Source organism: Enhydra lutris, unplaced genomic scaffold (genome assembly GCF_002288905.1).
Source record: "Enhydra lutris kenyoni isolate GAN:26980312 unplaced genomic scaffold, ASM228890v2 scaffoldscaffold57, whole genome shotgun sequence".
Lineage (NCBI taxonomy): Eukaryota > Metazoa > Chordata > Mammalia > Carnivora > Mustelidae > Enhydra > Enhydra lutris.
In genome coordinates, this window is record NW_019154141.1 from 12,262,590 (window position 1) to 12,282,354 (window position 19,765).

A 19,765-nucleotide genomic window follows, 5' to 3' on the forward strand; every position below is an offset into this window, starting at 1 on the left:
TTTTAAATTTTTGATTAAATTTTGGCTTTTTTTTTTTCCTTACAATCATGTCAATGACCTATTTAGTTGGGGCTTTGTGCTTTTCTGCCTTCCCCTCTGAATGAAAGCCAAGGTGTGGGGGAAGAGTGGGAATTCCACCGGGGAGGTGGGATGAGAAAGATGAGTCCCACTCCCAAAGGAAAGCCGTCTGCTTTGCCTTGGATGTGGTGCTGGGGGTGGGGGCATTAGGGGAAAATAATCCCCACTCCCACTCCCCTTCCTTTGTCCTGACCCTCATACAGGGGTTCCTAGGTTCTATTTCTTCCCAAGAGCCCCTGCAAAGAACCCCATTTTCCTGTTTGAATGCCCCTACACTGTTGTGTTTTAGTGGAATGTGTTTTCATTTAAAAACAACTTTGAATGGGGCTCTTCCCCCGCCCCCCCCGTTTTAAAAATTGAAAATTCTTACAGTACGAACAGGGCTGTGGGGATGGGGATGTTGGTGCTGTAAGAGGTCATTCTGAGTGCATTTTGGCACTGGGATGAGATGGTTGGAGTGGGAGGACCCCGCCCCACTCTCTCCCCCTTTTTTCTAATATTTAAGGAGTGTTTTTGTAGGTTTCAACAACAACCACAACTTGAATTTGTATCATGGGAGGTGGGAGGGAGTGTCTTAGAGGTGTCTGCCTAAGCTTAAGGCCAACTGTAGAAGTTTTGTTTCCCTTCTTTTTGTACAATAAAGTGAAAAACAAAGGTTTGACTGCTGTCTGGTCACTGGAATCAATGAAGGGCGGGGTGCAGGAGGGATGCACCGGGTTCAACAGGGAAAGACTTTATTTGATAGACACATCGAGAGAGGAAACACAGGCAGAGGGAGTGGGAGAGGGAGAAGCAGGCTTCCCACTGAGCAGAGAGCCCCATGTGGGATGTGGGGCTCCTGGATCCCAGAACCCTGGGGTCATGGCCTGAGCCGAAGGCAGATGCTTAACGCACAGAGCCACCCAGGCACCTGTGGGGAAAGACTTGATGCCGGCTTGTCTGTGCCTTCTCTCTAGAACCTTCTCTTCCTAAAGATTCCACAGGCAGCCCACCATCGCTCTGTGCTCTTACCGCAGTTCCGGTTCCGTTTGTTCACCCAGTTGTCAGACCACCAAAGACAGAATTTGGGGAACAGATAACTTATTTTCTTCCTGAATGAACTGCTTTGGGAAATTGGGGGCAATGAACTATTAGGGTCAGGGGCTCGCCCAGGTCGTATAAGGACTTATCGCTGGGCCCTCCCATCTTGAGCCCTCAGCCTCCTCCCAGGTTAAAGGTGACTTTCCCAACTCCACCCAGGGCCCTTATGGGAAGTGGGCTGGGCCAAGATGACTCGCCCTCCGAGGTAAAGGAAGATAGCCTTCCCTGCACAGGTCTTGGCCTGGTTCCTGGAACCACTGGGGCCGGAGACCTAGGCCCCATCCAAGAGCTCTCCCTTGGCCCCACACCCTGGTGTCCTTGGCCAAATTGCTAGAAAGCTCACTGCCCTTCATGGTCTCCCATTTCCTCACCTCCTACTCACCACTCTCCTGGGGTGACTCTAAATTCACCAGCACATGCATCATTCCATCCAGTGGACACCTGTCCGTCTCTTGACATCTTGGTCTATTCCGTTGGCATTGGCTCCTCCTCATTCTATCCGAGGTGTTCGTCACCTTAGGAACCTCCAGTTATCACCCATAGGTAACCAATCTGTAGAGGCTGCTCTTCCAAACCGCAAACCTGTGTAAATTTCTGTGTATCCTCTGGGATATGTTGCAGGTACCTCATCCCTCAAGGCCCAAAGCGATCGTCAGCCTCTGGCTATTCAAACTAGAAACTAGGGTATCGGCCTTGACTTCTCTCTTCCTCTTAAACCTCCACATGTATTTGGTCACCTAGACGTGTCCATTCCACTTCCTGTATCTCCCCCAAATCTGTGTACCCTTCCCCATTGCCGGCATCCACATCCCATTCAAGGCCACCATCATTGCTCAACTTTTGCAAAGACTTCCTAAAACTGGTCTTCCTTCTTGCACTCTTGCCCCCTACAGTCCATTCTGCACACAGCAACACAAGCAACACAGCAACCAAAGTTATCTTTTATTTTATTTTATTTTATTTTATTTTTAAGATTTTATTTATTTGACAGAGAGAGATCACAAGTGGGCAGAGAGGCAAGCAGAGAGAGAGAGAGGAGGAAGCAGGCTCCCTGCAGAGCAGAGAGCCCGATGCGGGACTCGATCCCAGGACCCTGAGATCATGACCTGAGCCGAAGGCAGAGGCTTAACCACTGAGCCACCCAGGTGCCCCCAAAGTTATCTTTTAAAAAGAAATCTGGGGGCACCCACCTGGCTCAGTTGGAAGAGTGTGTGACTCTGGATCTCGGGGTCATGAGTTTGAGCCCCACGTTGAGTGTAGAGCTTAGTGAATGAATTAAAAAATTTTTTAAAATAATCAAAATGAAAAGAAATCTGATTACTTCTGTACTAACAACTTTCATGACTCTACGAGGCCTGGCCCCTGCTTTCCATCTCCCACCTTCTCTCATCTTGCTCTTTCTAGTCACTCACAGCGATCCAGCCAAGGGATCTCTTTTGTTCTTCAAACATGCCTACCACAGAGCCTTTGTACTTGTTCTCTCTGCTCCAAATGCTAATCCTTCAAGTCTACACACAGCTGGTTTTCTCATCCTTCAGGTTTCAGCTCAAATGTCACCTCACAGACAGGCCTTCCCTAACAACTCTTTCTAATGAGGCCTCCTCCTACATCTTTGTTTCTGTACTTTTTTTACTTGTTTGCTGTCTACCTCCTCGAGTAGAAGACACCTTATCTGTCTAAACTACAGTAATCCCAGCACCTAAATTGCCTGGTATACATTTGACACTCAAGAAACGTTTGTTGAATGAGTAAGTATGGCTTACAAGGTCCTGGGGCATCCGTTGCCCCTGCTGGCCTCTGTACGAACCCAGCTCTACTAGCTATCCATGTCTCAAAACACACCGCAGTCTCTTCCAGGGCCTCGTTCTGCCTATACACATAACCTTTCCCTCTGCCTCGAATGTTCCTTTTCACCTCATTGCCTAGTTAATTCAGGGCTCCCTTGAAAAGATCACTTCTTCTGGGGCTGGGGGGGTGGTCTTCTCTGACCTCTTGACAAAAAGATCATGCTATTTGTTTCTTCAGCAGTCTGGATGCCTTCACAGTTGGTCTTGTTTCATCCACATCAGGCTTTGCTGGGGTGTAAACTCCAGTAGGACAAGGTCTGTGTGTCTCTCTGGCTCGCTGCTGAAACCCCAGGGCTTATCCAGAGCCCAGACCAGCACAGTCTTTAGTGTTTATTGACTGACTGATGCTAACTGTGGACACTGGGCAGGTTCCCAAAGAGGCCACCACCACAGAAGCAGCCCAGGCCAAAGGCAGGATGAATAGAACAATCCACTTGTAAAGGAGTTTGGTGTGAGGATGGCCATGGGTAGGAAAGTGAGGAAGAATTTAGGTAAACAGAGAGGAGACAGGAAGGCTTCCTGCGCATGTGTCAATCCCTCAGGGCAGATATACTGGGTGTATTTAAAGACTGAGAAACAGAGCAGCATCATCAGAGTTGAGAATTCCTGATTCACATATTGGAGTTTCCTGAAGGCCTGGCCTCTCACTTCAGTGACCTTCAGAGAGTCTCCACCAGCTGGTCTCACAGTACCTACAACATACACCAAACTGAACTTGTCCTTCTTATATCCTCATATCTCCTCCTCCGAGGTCCCCATCTTGGTTTTCTTTGTCCTTTACCTCACAAGCCTTGATTGATAACAAAAATCTACAGACTCGGGGTGCCTGGGCGGCTCAGTTGGTTAAGCGCCTACCTTCGGCTCAGGTCATGATGCCAGGGTCCTGGGATCGAGCCCCACATCGGGCTCCCTGCTCAGCAGGAACTTGCTTCTTCCTCTCCCTCTGTAACTCCCCCTGCTTGTACTCTCCCCAGCCCCAACCCCGACCTCAAATGAATGAATGAATGAATGAATGAATGAATGAAATCTACAGACTCAGCATGCCAGAATGATCTACTTAAAATTCAAGTCTGATCAAATGGTTCCTCTTGAGGACTCCTCATGGCCTTTAGATCTAAAGCCCTTATTACTCAGCTCATCTTTAGTCCTGTATGGTCTGACCTGCTCACCTGCTGCTTCCCCACTCATTCCTATGTTCCAGCCAGGGCCCCAAACTGAACCATACTCCTGAAGCTTGCTGTCTGGGATTGTAGCACCTTCCTGGTCTGCCTTGAACTGGTTCATCTCCCATTACAAGAAGCTGTTACTGACCAACTCTCTTACATCATTTTATCTGTTGTCCTGTCCACCCCATCCCCTGTGCATCTCTCTTGTGTTTTTTATTTTTGTTTTTTAAGATTTTGCTTATTTGAGAGTGCGAGCAAGCGGGGTGGGGGGGGGAGGGCAGAGGGAGAAGCAGGCTCCCCACTGAGCAGGGAGGCGGACAGGGCTCAATCCCAGGACCCCAGGATCATGACCCGAGCCTAAGTCAGACGCTTAACTGACTGAGCCACCCCGGTGCCCTCTCTCTCATTTTTATCAGTGTTTGGCAATTATTTTCCTACAGTTCTGTCTACCTGACAAATTTGTGAACTTCTTGAGGAAGCACAACTGTCTTATTTCATCTTTGCATCCCAGCACAGGGCACTGTAAGAAGTCTTAGAGCACTTACGAATAACAGCTAAAATTTATAAACCAGTTACACTGAGCTAAGAGTTTCACATGCACTGTCAGTCCTCACAACAACCTAATGAGATAGGTACTATCATTATACCCGGTGACAACAGAGTAAACTGAGGCAACAGAGAGCTCACTTGCCCAAGTTTATTTGCCAGGTCCGCATATTTAAATTCAAATTTGACTCCTGGTCTTAACCACTTCGGACCATTGCCACAATATATGTTTGCTTAAGACCAAACAGCCAAGGATGATCCCCAAGTGTAATATTTAAGACTTCCCTCGTTTAACCCCCTCTTCTAGGGCAAGAGGGCTGTCAGACCCCCGTTCCAACACTCCAGACCCAGAGAATAACCGAGATAGAAGCGCCAGTCTGGGCATCGGTTGCGGCTAGGAAAGGCCTTTTCCTCCATAACGTAAAGGGGGACCGTGAGAGCGCGTGGATATGGGCACACCCAGGGAGGTGGCGCGGGGTCGAGGGAAGGGTCTGGCCAGTGCCAGGCAGGCTGTCCGAGAGGTGGGGGGTCCAGCGTGGGTTCCGGAAGCAGGAAAGCCGAGCAGGTGTGGGATCTAAATTAGTCTGAGCGCCGGGAGGGCGCTCGGCTCAGAAGGCACAGCTCGGCCTCCGCCCTCAGCAGAGGACCCTCATCTCGGGCGTTCGTTGGCTCGCAGGCCTGGAGTGGGCTGAGACCCGCCCAGAAACAGGGGAACGGAGGCTCCGACGAGCCCCTCTGGCTCCATAAGTTTTCTGCCCTGAGGTGCTAACAGATCCCCACTTCAACTCCGGCCTCTTCAGAGAAGTGGCTGCACGCTACGGGGTAAATGCCGGAGTGGGGGAGCCGGGGGCGGGGGCGGAGTTGGGGGGTGGGGGGAGAAGAGCCGGGAGCCCCGAGGGAAGGGCGGGGGATCCTGGGCCGGAAGGCGTCCCAGGCTCGGCTGGGAGCCGGCGCTCTCTTTCGACGCCACCCGCTGCCCCCGCCCCGGAGCCGGCCGGGACGGCACAACGTCTCCGCCCCCAGCGCACCGCGCACCTCACCTTGAACGTCGCTCCACCCACCGCTATCCTATTGGGCCTGCCGGACCGAGGCGGGACGGCGATTGGTCGAGGTGGCTCCCGAAAGCCCCGCCCATCTCCCCGCCCCCGTCCCCGTCCGCCGGTACTTTGGACGGCGGCGTGGCGCCCCTCCTCCCCGCCCGGTCCCCGCCCCCTGGAGCAAATGCTGCCGAGCTGCGGCCGCGGGGCAGATGCACGCGCTCGGGCCCTTCTAGCAGGCGCGAGCAGTCGCTGGGCGCGCGAAAGCGAAAGAAGGAAGAGGAAGGGAGGGCGGGGGCGGGGTGTTGAAGAGGGGCGGGAGGAGGAAGAGGAGGAGGTTGGAGCGCGCTCGCGCTTGGCCTCGCGCCCGCGCGGAGGGAGGGGGAGAGGGGCGCGCGCGCGCACGCTCGCGTTCTCGCTCGCTCCATCCATCCATCCTCCGGTCGCGGCACGCGCGCGCGCTCCGGGCTCGCGCCGCACCCCCCGCCCGGGAGAGGCGGGCTGGAGTGGGGGGCGGGGGGAGGGGCGCGCGGACGGCGCGCGGACTGCGCGCGGGCGGGGTGAGGTGAGGAGGAGGAGGCGGCGACGGGACGAGAAGGGAGGGGAAGGGGCCATGGCCGCCCGGTGAGGCGGCGAGGCGGGGGGGCGGCTCGACCCCCCGGCCCCGGGCCCTGGGCCCCGGGGAGAGGCGAGGACGGACCGACGGACATGGGGCTCCGGAGCAGCCGCCGCCGCCGCCGCCGCCGGAGGACGCGGCCCTGAGAGGCCGCCGGGCCCCGGCGCGGCCCCCCGGGCGGGGTGAGTACGGGACGGAGACGGGGACGGGGGAGGGGCCTGCGGGGGGCGGGGGGCGGGGCCCGAGGCGGGGCTTGGGCCCCCTCCCCCCAGGTCTGGGTCAGCGCCCCTTCCCCTCCCCCCGGGCCGACGCGGAAACGCCCGGCTTCCCCCGGCTTCCCGGCCCGGCCGGGGCCCCCAGCTCTCCCCCTGTCTGGGTCCCCCCTGGGCGGGGCAGGCCCGGCCGGGGAGGGGGCGCGGGGCCTTTGTTAGGGAGCCAGGCCCCAGCCCCCGGGACAATAGAGACACCCTCCCGGACTCCTCTCCCCGGCCGGCTGGGGCTGTCGGCGGGCGGGGAAGGAGAGGGGCCGGGACGCGTCCCACTCTGCCCACTCTCTAGGGGTCGGACTGTCCCGGACCGGCGCCGGCCTCGGGCGGCTCGGCTCTCCTCCCCCCAGTCGGTATGATGCAGCAGCAGTGCCGCAGGGACGGGGGAAGAGCCGAGGCCCGGCCTCCTACCCTCCCCAGTGCCCCTGGCTCATTTGTCAGTCCCCACCCCACTCTAGGCCGGCAGCTCCTTAAACTCGTACCCACCGTTCAGAGGGGCCCCGGACTGTGGGCGCTGTTTCTGAATCCTTTGGTGGGGATTCCTGGACTTTGGGGCTCTTGGAGAGACTTCCGGGCTGGTCCTGAGGGAGGGAGGGTGGTTATCTAAAAGAAGAACAGGTAAGGGGAGTGCCCACTCCCGGCATGCCATCCCAAGCGGGCTCTACCCCCTCTTCTTGATCATGGTGGCTGGAAAGGCTCCTTCAGCTCTCGGTTTCTGTGGGCTCTGTTCCCCTGCTGTAGTCACAGGCTTATTTCAAGGGAAGAGAGAGTGGGGTGAAGGTTGTAGGGTTCTAGGGCCGTTCCTACTTCTGGTAGCAGTACCCCCCCAAGTGGACATCCTGGCTGAAAGCAGAGGTGACTCTGAGGAGAGCCTAGGGAAGGGGGGGTGCATTTAGGAGTCTGTGCAGTTCTTTGCCACACCCTGTGGGTTTGCTTTGAGGCCTTAGAGTTCCTTCTCCTCCCCCTGCTGCATTGCACCATGGGTATGGAAGAGGGGTTTGAGTTTGGGGGACCTGGGGTGAGCTGCTGCCTCCCATAGACCCAGACTTTGTCTGGTAGCAGAGTCCAGGGCCCGAGTTCAGTCCTGGGAAGGACTAGGCCGCCTTTGGGTTTCAGGCCCTGAAGGACTATCCAGACTCAGTGAGCCTGGGCCTTGGGGAGGGGTAGATCCTGAAGCCAGGATTAGGCTCTGGGCAGCGAGGTGCAGAGGGGAGGTGGCGGTCTTCAGAGGTGCCTTGGCCTCACACCAGAACCCCCCACCCCCATGTGTGCAGCCGTGTTGCCGCCCGCTGTGCTATGAGCAGTCAGAGCGCCGTCTCCACAAGAGTTTACAAATGAAAATGGAGGAAATGTCTTTGTCTGGCCTGGATAACAGCAAACTAGAGGTGAGGGCTGCCCCACGCGTGCCTCTAGTTCTTTCTCTGGGCGTCTCTACGCCGCTGTATCTGGCATTCACACCAAAGAGGAATTGGGGTAGTCAGCCTGGTTCCTTAAAGGGAATAGACAGCCAAGAAGGCCCAAGGATCCGGAAGAAGAAGGGACGCGAAGTCAAGATGGGGAGAATGGCAGAAGAAAGCATGATTTGGGGCCAGGGCGAATGGGCAGATGTGGTTGGTGAGAGTTGCTCTCAGTCCAGGGGACTGTGACTCTTCCTGACCGCGGACGTTCTCCCCTGGGCCCAGGCCATCGCTCAGGAGATATACGCGGACCTGGTTGAGGATTCTTGTTTGGGATTCTGCTTCGAGGTGCACCGGGCTGTCAAGTGTGGCTACTTCTTCCTGGACGACACGGACCCTGATAGCATGAAGGATTTTGGTGAGCTTCAGGGTTGAAGGAGAGCTGTCCAGCCCCTGCACCCCGGGGATCCTTGGAAGTCCCTCCTCTGGCAGCTGGACCAGACGTAGTCCCTAGAGCTGCTGCAAGACTCGGCAGTGGAGGGGGTGGGGGTGGGTTCAAGAGGCCATGGGGCCACGGGCGGGAAACAAGAGGTCCCCCGCCTGCCCTGATCGCCACGCCTCTCCTGTCCCCAGAGATCGTGGACCAGCCGGGGTTGGACATCTTTGGACAGGTTTTCAACCAGTGGAAGAGCAAGGAGTGTGTCTGCCCCAACTGCAGTCGCAGTATCGCTGCCTCCCGCTTCGCTCCCCATCTGGAGAAGTGCCTGGGGATGGGCCGGAACAGCAGCCGCATCGCCAACCGCCGGTGAGGACCCAAAGCTGCGAGGCTCCTCTCTCTGATGCCATGTTCCAAGGCGTAGTCCCCCTTCCCCCTGGGGCCTTGGTAGGGCTCAGGGGTGGCACATGCTTGGCCTCTGCGGCCAATGGCAGAGAGAGGTGGCCGCCTTGACCCGTTCTCTTCTGTTCCATCGGCAGGATTGCCAATAGCAACAATATGAACAAGTCGGAGAGTGACCAAGAGGATAACGATGACATCAATGACAACGACTGGTCCTATGGCTCAGAGAAAAAAGGTGTCTGGGGACTCTGGGGAAGCTGGGGTGGGGGGCGGGCATCGGGGTGAGGTGGGCAAGTGGGAGTTGGGTAGGTAAGGGTCACAAGTTGTTAGGTTGAGTGAGGAGGGGAGAATGTGGCTTGGTGTGTTTCCGTAGGGGTTCTAGATTGAGAACTTAGGTTGAGTGACCCTGACCTTTTGTTTTTGTCTGATACAGCCAAGAAGAGAAAATCAGACAAGGTGAGAGCCGGGGCAAGCATGAGGGAAATTTGGGCGAAGGACAGATACCCTCCCCTTTGGGCAGGGAGTCCTCAGGTGTCTTGACTCAAGTCTGAGGTCATGGGGTTCCTCACTGGGTTTCGGGATGAGGGTGTCTGTGGTGGGCAGGAGGGCAGTGGAGGCCTTGGGCGAGTAGGGGAGGACGGAATATGGGTAGGTGGGCCTCTTACTGGGGAGGAAGAGTAGGAATTTGAGGATGTTTCTTTGTCAAATCTTTTTTCCTTCCCTGGGTTCTCGGCTCCCCCTTATCGTTACCCTTTCCCCAAAGCTGTGGTATCTCCCATTCCAGAACCCCAATTCCCCTCGAAGATCCAAGTCTTTAAAACACAAAAATGGTAAGTGGGGCTTGAACGATGGGGGTGATTCTAGGTATGTCTGCTGGGACTCATTGCTGGAGGGTGGAGGTGGGGTCTTAGGGGAACTGGGGTATCGAGGGAGGGCCTGTGATCCTTCTGTCACCCCCACTTCCTCTCTGGTTATTTTCAGGGTTCTCTGTCTGTACCTCTGCATCAAACACCCTTCCCCTTCTTTTTTCTTCTTCAGGGGAACTTAGCAATTCGGATCCTTTTAAGGTGAGTGGGTGCTGCCCCTCTAAGGTTCTCTCTCATTTCCCCAGTTGTGAGTTGGGTGGGATTTGGACAGGTGGCCATCAGAATGCCGAGGCCAGAAGCACTAGATGGGGTATTTCGGTCTTGCATATTTCTGTTCTTGCTGGGTTCCAGCCCCTTCCCGACGCGCAGGTGGGATGGGAAGAGTATCCCTGGAAAAGTGCTGGGTTGGCTCAGGGCCCTCCCCTCATAGAGAAGGACCAGAGGGACTGGTTTCCCAACCCTATCTGTCCCTTCCCTCCCAACCCCCCTGAGCCGCCTCTTCTCTGATCTGTACCTTTGCTTCTCCCCTAGTATAACAACTCAACTGGGATCAGCTATGAAACCCTGGGGCCGGACGAGCTGCGTAACCTGCTCACCACGGTGAGAGACCGGCGAGGGGGAGGCCCTTGGGAGTGGGCTGGAGCCATAGGCAGTGATCCCGTCCCTGGAAGAGGCTGGTGACAGCAGTCAGGGCCACCTAGCTTGCTCTCTCTGGAATTAGGTTTCCCGCCTGTGGTAGTCTGGGATTGTCTGTTCTGGATACCTTGGGGCCGATTTCTGCCTGTGCCATCTAGCGTCTGTGCAGAAGAGAATACCTAGTGTCTAGAGTGGGCTCCCCTCCGTCCCTCCTTTCAGCTTATATTCCTCTTCCAGCAATGTGGGGTGATTTCTGAACACACCAAGAAGATGTGCACAAGGTGAGCTCAGAACCTAGAAAAGGGGGCCGGGGGCCCTCCCGCACACTCACCCTGGGCATGGGTCGAGAGTACCCTTGGACTTGAGCAATGGGGCTCCCACCCTGTCCCTCCCTCCTCTAATGGTCAGGCCTTAGGCCACAATCTGGGGGCACTCTGTTTATCCCTTCCCTGTCTGTGTCCGTTCCTCCCACCTCTGCTAGGGGTAAGGGGCTTCACCTGAGGTCCCCAGACTCTTCCCGCCTTGTCAGGGTCTGACGAGTTCTCTCCCCACCAGGTCCGTGCGCTGCCCCCAGCACACAGATGAGCAGCGGCGAGCTGTGCGCATTTATTTCCTCGGACCCTCAGCGTAAGGGAGCCTCCGGGGAGGGTGGTGGGTTGTGAAAGGTTAGGATGGTGATTGGTATCCCTGAAGCCCTCCTTTGACCCCTCCTCTTTCCAGCGTCCTTCCAGAGGTCGAGAGTTCCCTGGATAATGACAGCTTTGACATGACTGACAGCCAGGCCCTGATCAGTCGGCTTCAGTGGGACGGCTCCTCTGATCTCTCGCCCTCCGATTCAGGCTCCTCCAAGACGAGTGAGAATCAGGGATGGGGTCTAGGTAGGTGATGCATCTGGGCCCCGTGGGCTCTCCGCCCAAAGCCAGGGCTGTGGGGACACCCGTGTTCTCCTGACAGCCCGGCCTGCATCATGGTGCCTCTCTCTCTTCAGGTACCAACAGCTCAGAGTCACGGAAAACCAAGAAAAAGAAATCCCATCTGAGCCTGGTAGGGACTGCCTCCAGCCTGGGCTCCAACAAGAAGAAGAAGCCAAAGCCACCGGCACCCCCGACGCCCAGCATCTACGATGACATCAACTGACTTGGGTGCAAGGGTTAGCCTTTGGCTGAGCAGAGCCCTCTCTCCCAACCCCCACCCAGGTGGCAAAGCCTGGCGAATGGACGGCTGCTGGGGGTTTGGGCTTGGGAAGCTTGGTGGGGCCAGGCAGGCAGAGGATCCAGTTATGCGCCCCTGGGGGGTGTCAGGGTCCTCTGCGACGGAGCACGACCCCTTGGCATGCAGGACTCAGACCTGGACATATTATGCCTTGGACATAAGTTCGGTGGGGAGGCGGTTTTCCTATTTATTCTGTGAGTTACTGGATGTCCAGCTAGGCCAGGGGCCTGACCTGGGCACTGTGCCAGGGCACTGCCTGCCCCCCACCCCAGGAACTGGACTAAGCCCTGCCGAGAAGCATTGTGGCTACCGGGGAGGCTGTGGGTTGGAAGCTGAGCCTGGAGGGGGCCTCCCCCAGCTGCCCTCAGCAATGTGAATGGGTCCGGTGCTTGGAGCTGAGGGGCAGGGCTGGGTGTGTCCTGTCTGTGTGCAGAATCCTATCAGATGCCCCCAATCCGAGGGGTAGGCAGGCCCAGCAAGCTGTCTGCTGAGGTGGGCATCCGGAACTGCCACCGCCTTCCCTGCCCCTCCCAGGGGCAGCCCTTTCCCCTCAGTCCCCACGGGCCTCCTCGGCAGCAGGGGCTGTCCTTTTGTCGTCAGGCGCCAGGAAAGGGCCTCCAGCCTCTGCAGCTTCACGGAAGAGGCAAGGGGAGGGTAGGAAGAGGGAGCTGTGTATCAGAATGACTCCCCCGCCCCACCTTTCCTCCCTGACCCAGGGCTGGTGAGGAGTGGGGCCCCAAGGTGAGAGGGAACGGTGCTGCTTTATTTGAAATGTTTTCTTACCTCATTCCCTGCCCCAGGAAGGGGCCCAGCCTCACCCTCCTGGGGTGGCCCCATGTCCCTCCTGCCTCCCCTGCCCCACTGCCCTAGCAGGGCAGTCCAAGTTCCCAACTGCTGCTTGCTACCCCCCTCCTTCACCTTGACCAGCTTCAGTTCCTCTCTCAATGCTCCTGCCTCCGAAGCCTGCCCTGTTTCCCCTTCCTTAGCTGCTTTTAAGTTATTTATTCTGTACTCGTGGTTTGGGGCTCTGAGGAAAATCCTGATCTTTTACCTCTCCCCCTTTGCTAGGAGTTGGGGTGGGCAGAGGCTAGTCTCTGTGCTCTGGGTTGTCAGTGGAGGGCTGTCGTGCCTCGGCATTGCCCCTCTGTGGGACTGTCATGCCAGTGTGCCCACCTGCCTGGTCTACATCCTGAAGAGATGTACCGTCCCACCTCCACGTGGGCACCATCGCTCCCAGGAGCCGAGCTGGAGGACTACAGTCTGGGCTGGGAGCAGAGCTGACTGACACAGGGATGGAGTTGACCCTGAGCCATGTTCTCTGGCATTTGCTGGATGTGAACCCTGCCCTCTTCCCAGGAGGAGCCATCCCACATTTGGGTAGCTAGTACCCAGGACTGGTTGGACTGATTTTGGGTTAGGGACCCTAGAGGGTTAAGGGAACAACAAGAGATAGGGCTGCAATACCCTGTCTGGAACCCCAGTCCCCGCCCCTGGGGTGGTTCTGATTGTGGCTGATGCCTGGTTACAAATTGGTTTTTAACCCAAGAATTGTGATTATTTTTTAAAAAGCCAAACAAATTTTGGCAGGAGTTAGAATAAATCCTGGGGCCTGGGCTCCTCTGTTCTTGACCCTCCATAGTCTTCTCCCTCTAAGGGGAAGCCAGAGGGAAAGGAGGATTTCAGCCAGCCTCCAGCCTGCTTCCAAATGAAGTCTTGGGAGTGGGCTGAAGGTGAAGGGAGGACGGCTCAGGCCATTCTCCCTTCTGAGAGGCAGCTGCAGCTCAGGCCCTACCATACCCTTTCCCCTCTAGCCTCTCCCTTTCCCCCCTCTGGTTGGAGGAGGGAGAAGTGGGAAGTAGTTTGGGAACTGGTTTGTCCACATCCACTTCCCCATTGTTCCTTGGCCCGCCCTCAGGGCACAGCCCCCTGCCCAAGCTGGGTAAGAGATGGGCTTGGTCCAGCAGGGACCCTGAGGGAGTAAACCCCTTTCCTTCTGGGGAGAGTGTGCCCCCCCTACCATGTAGTTGAACAGGGGCTAGGAGCTCTCCACTCCCCTCCCTCTAACAGCAGGCTGTGTGGGTCTCAATTCCCATCCTTCCCACCCCGGCTAGGTGTCGTCCACCTGTATCCTATCATGTGTCTGAGTGTGTGTGGGGGGGTTCTGTACTAATTTCCATGGCCGGTGGCTTTTCCTTCCATGCATCACTCCCCCCCGCATGCCCAGGGGCCACCCGCCTGGCATTACCGCATGCTGGGGTCATTGGGGGAGGGGGGTGGGGCTCACGCTGTCCTGTGGTCTTGAGATTTTTATTTTTGCATATGTAATCCATCCTGTACAGGTAGCTAACTTTGTAAACGCTGTGTATTTCCCCTGCCCCCATGGCTGCTGGTGTAAATAAACTGCATCTCCCGTTGGTAGCCCGGCCTATCCACCCTCCTTACCATGTCAATGGGGGCAGAGCAAAGCCATTCTCTTAACGTCACAGAAGGAGGCTCTACAGCCATAAAACGGAACTTTATTTAGTCACAGACACTGACCCTCCATCTGAGAAGCCCAGAAGCAAGGGCCTGGGACCCAGGGCTCCGTACCCAAAGCTCGTCCTTGGAGCTGGGCAGGGTAGGACTCTGGCTGAGGGCCAGAGCTGTCTCTTGCTTACAGCCTTAGGCCTAGGGTAGCAGCAGCTGTGGCTTGGCCTCTCCCAATGCTGGGGGCTTGGCTTTGTGCCCCAATCCCCTTTCTGACTGAGCTCTATAAAGGACTACTTAAAAAAAAAAAAAAAAAAAAAAATACAAGCAAAGTGCTTTGAAAAAAAGGGAAGAACACTGGAAACTATCCAGAACACAGAGAACATCCTATTCCTGCTACAGGGGCGGAGGGAGAAGGTAAGAGGCGGCTAGGTGCCTGTAAGGGAAGCGGACACGACCTTCATTCCTGCTGTGTGACTTCAGTCTCAAAAGACGGATATTCCCTTAAGAAACAGAAAAATACTCCAGGCTCCCTACAGAAGTATGCTGGGGCCATGCTGAGCTGCCCTGGCAGGCGGCCCTGGGTACTGAGGAGCAGACATGCAGGACAATGGGAAGAGCTAGGGCCACAGCGGGGAGGGAATCCTCGGAGCCCAGGCTCCCCACTGAGCTGGGCCATCAGCTCAGCTCTGAACTTCAGGACCCTACAAGTGAAGGAAGATGACATCCTTGTTTCTACCTGAGTTGTGCTTGCACAGAGATGGGCTGTCTGTACCCTTGTGGACGTGAAGGGGAGGCCCTTTACCTGCCTCCTATGTCCTACGGAGGAGGACCTGCCACATCCTTTCCACCCCTCCCTCCCAAGCCCTTGGGCCCAGCTCTGGCCAGGAAAGGGGGGAGGCCATAAAGGAGGAAGACCATGCCTTTCATTTTCTCCCTATGTCCTTATCGTCCATACATCCCAAATACTAGGAAGCTGAAGAAGACAGTGACCCCCACCAGGGAGACAGTGGCAGGTGCTGTGAAGAACTGGCGGTAATTGATACGGAAGTACCAGACCACACCCAACAGCACCACAAACACAGGCACCATGAGGCTGCCCACACTGACGCCGAGGCTGGGGGGTTCAGTGGCCGAGGAGGGGGCCAGGGAGGCTGAAGGGCCTGGAACAGCTGACCCTGGGGGTGAGCGGTGGCAGTGAATCACACAGTTGTCGGTAATGTTCAGGGAACGCAGTGTGCGGGCTGGGTCCTGCAGCAGACGGCCCTGGTAGATGAGTTTCATCTGGCTCTCCTGTCCAGGGAAGTATTTACTGTGAGGACGAAAGAGATAGAAGGCAAGACAGAAGGCGAGGAATGAGAAGGCTGACAGGCCTGGGCCAGAGAAACAAGGCAATGAGGGAAGAAGTGAAGGGTAAGTTTCTAAGAGGTATCCCACCCATCCTTGGTGGGGGCCGGACCCAATACCTCCCCGCCACTCCCAGTTGGATACCGGGCTCCTCTTAGGCTACCAAGGGCTGTGGGCGTGGGGTATGAGCAGCTGCCCACTTTCCGGTCCACTCACCTCTTCAGGGCACCCACAGTATCCTCCGGCCTGGCTACAGCCAGCTCCTCGGTGTCATTGAGGAATTTGAGCCGCACACTGATGAGGCCAGGGCTGGGAGGGAGGCAGCCGCTATCCTCAGATCTCAGAGGAGCCTCTGGACTGCTGCTTTCCGGGCCCGCATGTCTTTTGGGAAGGCCTTGGATGTCAAGCAGATGCTCGAGGCTTGGCTCAACACCGCCCCCAGCTCCAGGCTCCCCTGTGGAGTCTCCCCCACTTTCGCCAGCCTCTTCAGCCTTCTCATCATTACCCTCTGATGGATGGGGGAGTTCGGTTGGCTCTGGGGTGCCTTGGCCTGCCACTAGATGGTCCACATGCCCCAGGTGGAGGACGGATGTGTCTCCAGCTGACACAATGGTGCCCAGGAGCTGGTTGCTACCGCTGTCTGCTACGTAGGTAGAGAGCCAAGCTAGGACCAAGGCTAGAATCAGCACCACCACACCTGCCACCACAGTCACCTCATTACCCACACCCTCAATGAGGGTGACATCAGAGAACTCCATGGCCTGGCTGCTGACTGGGTCGACACTGCAGGAACAAAGGGGGATAGCATCAGCAAGGCATGTGGGGTTGCAACCAGGTTCCTAGTTTCTTCAGGTCCTAACTGACTCAGCCCTGAAAGAAAATGGAGTTCAGTGTCCTTCAGAAGGGGGAACAAACCTTCCTACCCTTGGACCCCCAACCTAAAGCTAAGGACTTACCCTCTGCCTCTATTGTGAAACACTAGCTTTCAGGTTCCACATCTTTCCTCTCTCACATTTCGAGCTCCCAATGAGCGTGGATCATCAGGAACATTTCATGGCTTTGTTGTGGTGACTGCTGCTGTCACTGGCTGTTGCTTTTTTGGTAGGTGGGGAAAAAACGTTTGCTTCCTTATGCCCTGAGTTTCTCTAGGATTTCTATCACTTGGTCTAGCAACTATGCCCCCCTGAGAAGCCTCCAAGGTGGCTTCTGAGAGACCAAAAAAGCCTGAAATATTTTATTTTAGGGTCTTCTGGAGGCATAGTGCAGCCACTCTTGCCAGATTTTTCCATTTGAACCCTACCTCATTCGTGGTCACGTACTCAGGTTCAGATGTCAAGAACCAAAAAATTAATTTTTCATCAGAAGCATGGTCAGACCACCCCAAAGGGGACACATCTGCAGGAGCCATCAGCAGACATCATGCAGCAGGCACCGTGTCTGCCACCTCTGAAATCCTTCTGACAAGTCCTAGGAAGCGAAGGAGGACAGACACCAGAAACACCACCAGAGGCTCAAAACTGCAAAACCACTAACTGGAAAGGATTTGGAAAAGATTCCAAAATAGCTCTCACAATCCATATCCCTATCTCTCTTCATGCATGGTGTAGTTTCTCCCCTGGCGATTTCTTAGAAAGGCAGAAGGACAGTGGCTTGCTCCTTTAGAGTACCTACTCTTTCCCTCACAGAATGTGTGGCTTTCACAACTGTCCCCAGGCAAATCCAATCTGATGATTAGCATCAACAGAGTATTCTCACAATACCTATAAAACTTCATTATACTCCTCTACCAGTCCATCTTTTTCTCTACTAGACTTCTGAAATATAGGATCACATGTATTTTTCTATGTACCCCAGTGCCCAGCATAATGCCATGGTAGCCGCTCAAAGAATATCTGTAGTACATAGCAACATCTGAATAGCTTCCACATCCTTATTTAGAACATGGGCCCTGGAGTAAAACAAAACAAAACAAAACAAAAACAAAAAAACCTAATTATAATCCTGGCCTTGCCTCTTACTGGCTCTCTAATCTCGGACAACTTTCTCAGAGCCTCGGCTTTCTCATCGGTAAAATGGGGTTAAAAATATTACCTACCTCATAAGGTGTTTTGACGGTGACGGGAAATCAACGAAGCAAAATACTTAGCACAGTGTCTGGCACATTGCAATGGTTCAGTAAATAAATGGCAGCAATTACTTATCGCTCCCACAACTAGCCCCTAACGGTAAGATGGTTAATGTCACCAATCCTGATTTACAGAAAAGGAAACTGCGGCAGAGGCGAAAACGACTGGCACAGACACAGGGCACTTTCTTGGGATGGGGAGGACCCCACGTCTCCCGCCTCAGAGGCCTTTGGGGGTCTCCTCAGTCTGTAGGCGACCCTGACCGCGCGGTGAGGAGGGGTCCCGACCGTGCCTTTTCTGAGGCGAAGACTCCGCGTGGGGCGGCCCTATTCCCGCGACGCTGGAGAGGAGTTGGTGGGCCCACCCGAGGCGAAAGGCTACCTAGTTCCTGGCCGCCAAGCTCAATTCTCCCAGCCCACAAGGGGTAGAGTCCGGTGAGGGGGGTCACAAACCATTCACACCCCTCAAACTTTGGGGCGGGGCTGGGGGCCTGGAGGCGGGGCTTGAGTACGCGGGGAGTCATGGGAAATTAAAGGGGGATTGAGCCGGTACTGTGCCTGGATAGGGAAAGAAGTCCTCACCTGAAACGGCCAGACTAACTGTTTCGACTTCGCCAGGACGGCCCATGGACTCACCTTTCCGTAGGGGCCGGGGGAGGGGCTGGCTATCTCCGATTCTGTCCAGGGTCCCGTCTCTTCCGGCTTCTCCCGGAAGCTGTTTGAATCAGAGACAGGAAATCCCGCCTCCGCGCTCTGCACTGATGACGTAAGTTTACGTAAGGCGGGCTGACGTAAACGTATTCTTTAAAAAGGACTGGTTTCTTAGCGGAAGAAGGGGCGGAGTTATTGTTGGCGGGATCGTCGCCCTCCCGGGGCGGGGCCACGCTCACTGGGCGGAGCCTAAAGAGCCCACGGGGGAGGGGCAGGACCACATAGAGTTGGGGGTGGTGCTTGGGGGAAGGCGTGGCTTCGCGTCTGGAGGACCGGCGTGCTGGCATAGCCGGGCAGATCGTGAGCCGCCCTTCCCCGATCCGGGCTTGTTCTTTTGGCCTTACTCCCAGCCTCCAGGGCTGATTGGATTTATTACTGCTCTGTAACGCACCTTGAGCTCCTGGTTAGCGGGATCAGTAGGGACTGGTCTCTCTAGAGACCTCCAAAAGTTCAATTCAGGGCTAGTCGGGAGGCCGGAGGCAGTTAGTTACCGTCTGGGTTGGCTCCAGGTATTGTGGGACCTTGGTAAAAAAAGCCAGAAAGCCTTTCAAAGAAGGCACGGATTCAGCGCAGGCTTAAGGCACAAGGAAAGGAGCCCCGAAGAAAACAGGAGAAATTCAGCTCCCAAGAACTTAGATTTTTGCAATTAAAATTCTTTAGGGAGCCCTGGCTAGCACAGACGGGTTGTGAGTTCGAACCCCACGCTTGTCCTAGGGATTACTTAAAATTTGGGGGGAAGCTCTGTGGCTCAGTCTGTTAAGCGTCAGACTCTCTCTCTCTCTCTCTTTTTTAAAAGATTTTATTTATTTATTTGACAGACAGGGATCACAAGTAGGCAGAGAGAGAGAGAGGAGGAAGCAGGCTCCTGGCTAAGCAGAGACCCTGAAGCGGGGCTCAATCCCAGGATCCTGGGATCATGACCTGAGCCACCCAGGAGCCCCAAGCGTCAGACGCTTGATTTCAGCTCAGGTCGTGATCTCAGGGTCATGAGATTGAGTTCCCCCTCCCCAGGGGCTCCATGCTTAGCGAGGAGTCTGCTTAGTACTCTCCCTCTCCCTCTGCCTCTACCCCCTTCACGCTCTCCCTTCCTCTCATTAAAATACGTAAACAAATCTTTAAAAACACTTTTTTTCAAAAGACATGTCAGATTTTTGTTGTTTTCTGGTGAACTTTTGGTTGAAGTATAAAAAAGGCAGAGAGGGCAAACAGACTAGTGAAGAGTTCGGTAGTTTTCACCAACTGAACTGATCGGAACTGAACTCAGTGGAACCAGCACTGAGATAAAGAAATAGAAAATGGGGGCGTCTGGGTGGCTCAGTGAGTTAAGCCTCTGCCTTCGCTCGGGTCATGGTCCCAGGGTCCTGGGATCAAGCCCCGCATCAGGCTCTCTGCTCAGCGTCGAGTCTGCTTCCCCCTCCCTCTCTCTCTCTTGGCCTGCCTCTCTGCTACTTGTGATCTGTCAAATAAATAAGTAAAATCTTTAAAAAAAAAATAGAAAATGACCCCAAAGTCCCCCTTCATGTCCTCTTCC

At 55.5% G+C, this 19,765-nt stretch overlaps 2 protein-coding genes across 8 annotated transcripts; one reads left to right on the forward strand and one right to left on the reverse strand.

Moving 5' to 3' along the window:
- The first annotated feature begins 6,812 nt into the window (after window positions 1-6,812).
- LOC111158061 (ataxin 7 like 3) lies at window positions 6,813-14,003 on the forward strand. Of its 2 annotated transcripts, none has more exons than XM_022519857.1 (12): window positions 6,813-8,021; window positions 8,319-8,451; window positions 8,667-8,838; window positions 9,009-9,106; window positions 9,305-9,327; window positions 9,656-9,701; window positions 9,910-9,938; window positions 10,269-10,337; window positions 10,611-10,654; window positions 10,929-11,000; window positions 11,094-11,251; window positions 11,362-14,003. In XM_022519857.1, exons 1-12 carry the CDS (start codon window positions 7,971-7,973, stop codon window positions 11,508-11,510), a joined length of 1,044 nt encoding a protein of 347 aa, XP_022375565.1. In that variant the 5' UTR covers window positions 6,813-7,970; the 3' UTR covers window positions 11,511-14,003. The 2 variants fall into 2 exon arrangements, with proteins under 2 accessions (XP_022375565.1, XP_022375564.1); XM_022519856.1 differs by having other exon boundaries at window positions 6,814-8,021; window positions 9,635-9,701.
- An 82-nt stretch (window positions 14,004-14,085) lies between these two features.
- Window positions 14,086-18,216, reverse strand: LOC111158062 (transmembrane and ubiquitin like domain containing 2). Of its 6 annotated transcripts, none has more exons than XM_022519858.1 (4): window positions 17,494-18,018; window positions 16,699-16,865; window positions 15,615-16,181; window positions 14,086-15,363 (listed from the first exon to the last, which is right to left on the reverse strand). In XM_022519858.1, exons 2-4 carry the CDS (start codon window positions 16,701-16,703, stop codon window positions 14,997-14,999), a joined length of 939 nt encoding a protein of 312 aa, XP_022375566.1. In that variant the 5' UTR covers window positions 16,704-16,865; window positions 17,494-18,018; the 3' UTR covers window positions 14,086-14,996. The 6 variants fall into 6 exon arrangements, with proteins under 6 accessions (XP_022375566.1, XP_022375571.1, XP_022375569.1 ...); XM_022519863.1 differs by having other exon boundaries at window positions 15,615-15,792; window positions 15,904-16,181; window positions 16,699-18,018; XM_022519861.1 differs by lacking the exons at window positions 16,699-16,865; window positions 17,494-18,018 and adding an exon at window positions 18,160-18,216.
- Window positions 18,217-19,765: the final 1,549 nt, after the last annotated feature.